The following is a 7,515-nucleotide window of genomic DNA, read 5'->3' as shown; positions in this document are numbered from 1 at the left end:
GGGAAAGAACCAGTAATATGTTACAGCCAATTTAACAATCAGTTTTTCTCCTTACATGTAACAAAGATTGGCTGGCCTCAGGATCTTAAACAAGCATTCTGACTTTTAAACTTGAGTACCCTTCCACAGTTGGCATATTGACACTTCCAGCCCATTTCTAAAGTCTGCACTTGGGGCTCAGCAGTGAGTGTGCTCATTTCCTGTCTGCTGAGCTTCCTTCCCTCTGGGCTTTCACTTGCTCCCCTGCACTGAGGCTAACTCTTGTTTTCTTTCACAGTGACAAAATCCAGGCCCTCTCCTATGCACAGCACACACGGCAGCTCATCTCATGTGGCAGTGATGGTGGCATAGTCATCTGGAACATGGACGTGGAGAGGCAGGAGGTAGGTGCACGGCTGCTGGTCTGGGCTCTGCCATTCTTGGCTATGCTGAAAACAGCTCCGCTGGCCCTCCTGCTCATTTCTTATTTCTTTTACAATTAAGCCTTGAAATAAGATAGAGGAAAAACATTTGGGTAGAATAGGAGTTTCTATATTTTTGCCTCTCACAAATTGGCATTTAACATTTAAGTGATGGAGATTTCATAAGAATTTAGACTGAGAGTAAACTGTGTAGACTTTAAATTTGTTGCAACATTCACAACAAAATTTCAGGTGAGAAAAAGGAACCTTCTCTTTTCAGGTGATTAGTCCTTGGGTATAAAGTGCCCTATGAAAACAGAAAACTCATATATTGATAGAAATGATCACTCGTGTGTGAGAAATGGTATTTGATGAAGTAACATTCTTTAATTATTAATAGAAATATTCAAAATCATTATTTTATGCTTCTTTATGAGTCATCTCCTAAATAGTTCTCCAGATATAAATATATATTTTGGCAGTTTCAGCATATATTACTAAGTTTTACCTTTCTTTTTCACCTTTGAGTGTCTTAAAAGTGATATGTTTACTGAATATCCCCTTTGACAAGTAGATTGAAGGTAACTATATATTCTCCTTTCCCTAGAATGATGGTGGGTAAACTTTCCCATTGGCATTGTATGCTTTTCCAGTTTCAGAAAAGCAACACATTAAAAAAAGACAAAAGCAATTTCCCAACTTCCTTCCCTGCCCTCATCCAATCTCATTTCAAGAGAATGTTACCCACAATCTAATACCTTTCAAATGTCAGTAATTAAATGTTTCAGAAGATTAAAACTTGATTTGCTGAAAACATAAATCCACAGGAGTTCCATTAGTAACTAATTAAAATGATCATTATTGTTAGGAAGTAGGGAATTATAGAATATTGCTTTTCAAAGTACCCTTTGGCCCCATCAGTATAAAGGCATGGAAATCAGTGCATTGTGTGCTAGCCATGCTGCCAGGCTGTCCGTTGGAGCGTGGTTCTGCATGGAAGCTGCTGCAAGTGAGGCACAGTCACAGCCAGTCTGCTGGCCTCTTCCCGGGCCTGACTGGCCTGACCTGGGAGGAGAGGACCAGTGGGCTCTTTCCCCTCAGTGGACTGTGGGAGGAAGAAGTGTTTCTCTACCCGCACGGTCTTTCAGCTGGTCTAAGTTTCAAATAGACATGGAGCAGATTAACAAGATAAAATAACCAAATATAACACATACATATGTATGGGAACTCCACATATGTGAGAGAGTTAGAGAACTTACATACATGAGAGATTCAAAGACAGAGGGGAAATGATGTAATAATCATATTCTACACTAGGAATCACCTTGGGGTTTCAGAAGGAAGGAAGATCATTGTAGGACAGTAAGAAGAGCATGTTCAGTTATTAGACATTTGCCCTGCCCTATAGATATTCTTTAAGGGACAGATAAAAGTTTATGTTGACCTTGCAGGGTCTCAGGTGCCTTTAGCTCAAAAGAATCCCAATACCATCAAGGCACATCTTGTTGTGAGGGGCAACTCTTTCTGAGCAGCAGGAAGGCTCTACCCATGATGGGCAAAGGCCTAAAGGAAGATAATGAAACCAGGTGGTTGGTGGGCAGTCCTTAGAGCCATCTTGCTTAAAATTATGCCTTTTGACATCCAGATATATGAGCACTCGGTACTTGTTGACTATTTTAAATCTTATTGAGTGATTCAGAATTCTAAATGAGCAGTGGAGATGGTTCCGTCAATTTTTTTTACAAGTGTCATATAAACAGAAATCCCGAGATGTATCTGTGGAGCACCTTTCTTGTATGGAAAGTGCCGAGCAGTGCTCACCTGGGGAGGTCTGAGACTGTGATGAAGCAGTCCCTGCCCTGCAGTGCTGGCAGGCTTTCTAGAAGAAAAGACATGTGAGAGAAAACTTAAGGAAACTATGAAATGGTACAAATGAATTAATTGCAGTAGATGTAAGATAGGGCATTAGTTCTGGATATTTAGGAAGGGATGTTACTATTGTCATCTGATATTCTCAGAGAAGAGTGTGTGGAAGGACATAGTTCTAAAAGATTGATGGGGTCTGAACGTGCTCTGACCAGGACAAGAAACAGCAAGAGTAAAGACCAGACGATCATGAGCCATGGCACATGGAGCATTGGTGTGCGTGCGCAAGGGAAGCCAGCAGAAACAAAAGGCTAGCTGGGGGGTGGGGCAGACGATGAAGACATCAAGTGGCTGATCGCATTGGGTTGATATCCCTTAGGTTAATAACATCTGTTTTTTCAAAGAATATGTAGAAAATTACAGAGTGCTCACTAACAAATAGAATGTAGTTACTCATGATACCACCACCCAGAAATATCACACTTAACAGGCAAGTATTCTTCCTTACACTTTTTTCTACATATACACATATGGAAGGTTTTTTTTAACAAAAAATGAGATTGAATTATACTACACATCACATGGTGATTTAATTTCTTCCCCTTACCTGATACTTACTCCCAACTCCCTCCTCATTGATAGACACCACTGTGATGCATTTGATATGCGTCCTAAACCTTGCATGCTTCCTTGTAAAAGATGCAGTGATGCGTGTATGTTAAAGTTTTCTGTAAATCTTCCTGCATCAGAACTGTTCTAAAAAATCACAACATAGGTATGACTTTTAGGTGTAAAATGTCTTTAGCTAAAACCTTTGTATTATTTTCTTAAATCTGGCTTTAAATTGACTAAGACATGAAAATTACGGAGCGACTTAAGGCTTACTTTCTTCGGTTTTGGCTCAGTTGGTTGGGTGTCGTCCTGTGCACCGGGAAGTTGCTTGTTCGATTGATTCCTGGTCAGAGCACATGCCTGGGTTTTGGACTTGATCCCTGGTGGGGAATGGGCAGGAGGCAGCCCGATTGATGTTTGGCTCTTACATCAATGTTTCTCTCTCTCCCTCCCATTCCTCTCTCTAAAAGCAATAAACTATTCTTTAAAAAAAAAAGGAATTAGAGCTCTTAAAATGTCACCCTTTTACTTTTCTTTTGAGAACATGTATAGCTTTAGGTTTATTTCTGTTTGAAGGTAGGAGAATATGCTAAATCCCTAAAACTGTTCCTTAATAGGTATTCCTTAGAAAAGGATTACATCAATAGAAAAAGGCCTTCACCCTAACCAGTTTGGCTCAGTGGATAGATCATCAGCCTGTGGACTGAAAGGTTCTAGGTTTGATCCTGGTCAGGGGCACATGCCTGGGTTGTGAGCTTAATCCCCAGTGTGGGGCGTGCAGGCGGCAGCCAGTCAATGATTCTGTCTCATCATTGATGTTTCTCTCTCTCTCTTCTTCTTCCTTCCTCTCTGAAATCAATAAAAATATATTTTTTTAAAAAGGCAGTTTCAAAAAGAAAAAGGCCTTCCCAAGCCTTTATTACACTGCTGTCTATTATGAATCTCAGAGAGGAAACAGGCTATTGTTTACATGTTTCACAAACTTGTTTGATCTCAGGCCTCTTTTACATTAAGAGTCAAATGGGAGTTCCCTGGAATTCACTTTTGGGAAACCTTGGGATTGGGTTTATTTTTTAAGGTTCCTTGGGTTTGGTGACATGTGGAAAGAGATCAGTGCCTCTGCCAGGTGATGAATTTACAGAGATGAATATGGAACTGTAGAAGCAAATGCAGAGTCACTATAAGCCTAATCTATGAAGATTTGCTGGAGAATAGCTTTAAACTTCACACAACTTTTAAACCTGTTTGACATAGTTTAGAGTATTTGTGATAGGGCTGGGAAATAGTGAACGAAGTCAGGCTATTGTGTGACCCATGAGGCAAGGAGCAGAGTTTCAAACCCTGCTGGGCTGTGCCGTGAGTGGGCAGGGACAAGTTGTGTCTCCGAGGAGCTACCGTGGTCAGGTTCTGTCCCTCCAACACAGAAAGCTGTGCGTACGTGTAATGTGCAGTTACATAATTGTACACAAAGCAGATATAATTACATACGGTCAGAGAATGAGACACAGTCCTGAATCCTCAAGGTGCCTGTCAAGACTGCTGATAAAGCCCCAGCTCCCCCTGAACACCCCTGAACTCTGCCTAAGTCAGAGCACTCAGCACTCTGTGCTTCTTTTCAGGCCTTTGCACTGGTACTTACTTAAATAATTATGATTAATAATATTTCCATGTTTAGTCTACCATGATGATTCTCCATGAGATTCTTTTTATTCATCACTACATCCCAGGGCCTGACACCTAATAGACATTTGTAAATATTTTTTAAATGATTGAGAAAGTGTGCTTCTGTTCCTTATAAGCATATCCTGATTCTGTTTCATCAATGTAACTTACATCAAGTAACCTTAGGTCACTTTCTCACTGTGACCTGTTGTGTATTTTATTTGACAAGACCCCTGAATGGTTGGACAGTGATTCCTGCCAAAAGTGTGATCAGCCTTTCTTCTGGAACTTCAAGCAAATGTGGGACAGTAGGAAAATTGGCCTAAGACAGGTGAGTGATATGGCTGCTTCATCAATATGTAATCGTGTGCCCTAACCGGTTTGGCTCAGTGGATAGACCGTTGGCCTGTGGACTCAAGGGTCCCAGGTTCGATTCCGGTCAAGGGCATGTACCTTGGTTGCGGGCACATCCCCAGTAGGGAGTGTGTAGGAGGCAGCCGATCGATGTTTCTCTCTCATTGATGTTTCCAACTCTCTATCCCTCGCCCTTCCTCTCTGTAAAAAAATCAATAAAATATATTTTTTAAAAATGTAATCGTGTGTAAATAACTTTACCTTGTAATCTTGGAAGAAATAGGGGTAAATTATTATCATGGAGTCTCTTTGTAAGTGCACATTAATTTGTTCCCTTTATCTGCTATAGCTCATTCCTACTGGATTCAGTTTTATATAAAACTGTCCCCAGTAAGTAGTTAAGGTATATTTCAATAGATGCAGAATTCTACTGGCATCTATTGAAATATACCTTAAAGTTAGAGGGATGATGCTTTAGCTCATATTGGTACAAACCATGTAATTATAGAAGTGGTATTTATTTATTCTTAATAATTTCACTGGTCCTTCTTATGTCTTAGTTTTAGTTATTTGAATCTACTTATAATACGACATTTCAATCTGATTCCATGCTTGGGTTTGGTCCTCCCTAAGGCACCAAAAGTTGATTTTATTGCTCACCTAGATTGTGCGTGACTAGAGTATAGACCAGTGATGGTGAACCTGTGACACGCGTGTCAGATGGTGACACGTGAACTCATTTCTTTGGTTGATTGTTCTTTGTTAAATGGCATTTAAATATATAAAATAAATATCAAAAATATAAGTCTTTGTTTTACTATGGTTGCAAATATCAAAAAATTTCTATATGTGACATGGCACCAGAGTTAAGTTAGGGTCTTTCAAAATTCTGACACGCCGAGCTCAAAAGGTTCGCCATCACTGGTATAGACAATGGATTGAATCAGGGTTCATTCCTATTCTCCTTCATGAGGCAGCATAATCTCGGAGATGGCACTTCCTCATTACACTCAGCTTTAAGATAACCTGACTGCTGGGTGGTTCCTCTAGAGATCATAGTGATGATAACCAGAGAGTACCAAGAATGGGGTAAGGAGGCAGAAGGGAGATGGCATTCAGATGTGTTTCCCAGCAGTCCTCATTCTGAATAAACACAACTGCTGTGTTCCTTTCAGTTTTGGGGGCAACCTTGTTTAGCATCCTCAGCTAAATGCTGTCGATCACTGCTGAGCATACCCCGAGATGCTGAGGCACGGCCGCCCTAACAAGTCTCCGTTCTCTCTCCGCAGCACCACTGCCGCAAGTGCGGGAAGGCCGTCTGCGGCAAGTGCAGCTCCAAACGTTCCTCCATCCCCCTGATGGGCTTCGAGTTTGAAGTGAGGGTCTGTGACAGCTGCCACGAGGCCATCACAGATGAAGAGTAAGTTCCAGCTGAAAAATTGTCAAGGTTAAGGAGAGAATGTGAACTGAGCTGCACCCAGCACACAGTCGTGACTACTGATGCCCTAGCTCAGTGATGGCGAACCTATGACACGCGTGACACACGAACTCATTTTTTTGGTTGATTTTTCTTTGTTAAATGGCATTTAAATATATAAAATAAATGTCAAAAATATAAGTCTTTGTTTTACTATGGTTGCAAATATCAAAGAAGTTCTATATGTGACACGGCACCAGAGTTAAGTTAGGGTTTTTCAAAATGCTGACACGCCAAGCTCAAAAGGTTCACCATCACTGCCCTAGCTCCTGCTGGTTTAGAATGCAGATCCTGGCAAGTGGGCAAAGCCCACCTTTCCACGAAGAGATTGTGTTCTCTTGTGACTTGGGAGGGAAGAGTACTCACAAAGAATGCATCCCTGTGCTCCTCTCAACCCCAGGGGTATGTGCATTGCAAATAGGTGTTCCTCAAGCAGAGCCTTCTGTATACTCATTTCCTTAAGAAGTGCTCAGGAGTTCGGAGTCCAGGGTTCACTTTCTAGCCCAAGCTGGTATCTTCTACAGGAGCCAAATCAGCCCTAGGCTCTAGAGCAAGCATGTCAAACTCGCGGCCTACTGGCTGCATCTGGCCCACAATGAATATTTTTGTAGCCCAGCCAATATACTGGTACATAAGAAATGTTTTAATAAAAATTTCGTAACTTAATTTTTACAATGTCTTATTATACATAATTATTAATAACAAACTACAACGTGCGCTTATGACCGATGACTGTAATCGTGCTGCACCCATTTCCCCTCCAGCCTTACGCGCAGGCGCACCGTTTCTCTCCACTAACACCAGCAGTGAGTATTTTAGCAGCCGATGGCCATGTCATTAGCCTTGGACTGACTGGTTTGGTGTGCACAACAGGAAATATTTCGCTTTAGGAGAACAAGAAAAATAGGTTTATTTGTATTACGCTTATTATTTGTGCAGTTATTCAGTGTCTGGTAAGTTAATGTTCAAGAAAAAATATTAATGTTTATTAAATGTTCTATTATTTTATGTTAACGATCACTCATTTATTTCAGCCCTTTGTATTCAGTATGTCTCTATCAAAATAAACCTACGTTTCTATGAAAATTGAAGCTTTTGTTATTTTTGCGGCCACATAAATCTTGTTTATTGGGCCTGTTGTTT

General features: G+C 40.8%; 1 protein-coding gene across 1 annotated transcript in view; it reads left to right on the top strand.

The window, feature by feature from the left end:
• WDFY2 (WD repeat and FYVE domain containing 2) overlaps positions 1-7,515 on the top strand; it is a 200,560-nt gene that overhangs the window by 186,376 nt on the left and 6,669 nt on the right. The window contains exons 8-10 of the mRNA XM_006763568.2: positions 278-383; positions 4,771-4,872; positions 6,185-6,315. Coding sequence (XP_006763631.1) covers positions 278-383; positions 4,771-4,872; positions 6,185-6,315 — 339 coding nt within the window. The remainder of the gene's footprint in view (positions 1-277; positions 384-4,770; positions 4,873-6,184; positions 6,316-7,515) is intronic.

This window comes from Myotis davidii, unplaced genomic scaffold, assembly GCF_000327345.1.
Source record: "Myotis davidii unplaced genomic scaffold, ASM32734v1 scaffold39, whole genome shotgun sequence".
NCBI classification, from domain to species: domain Eukaryota; kingdom Metazoa; phylum Chordata; class Mammalia; order Chiroptera; family Vespertilionidae; genus Myotis; species Myotis davidii.
This window is presented reverse-complemented; position numbering and strand designations above follow the sequence as displayed.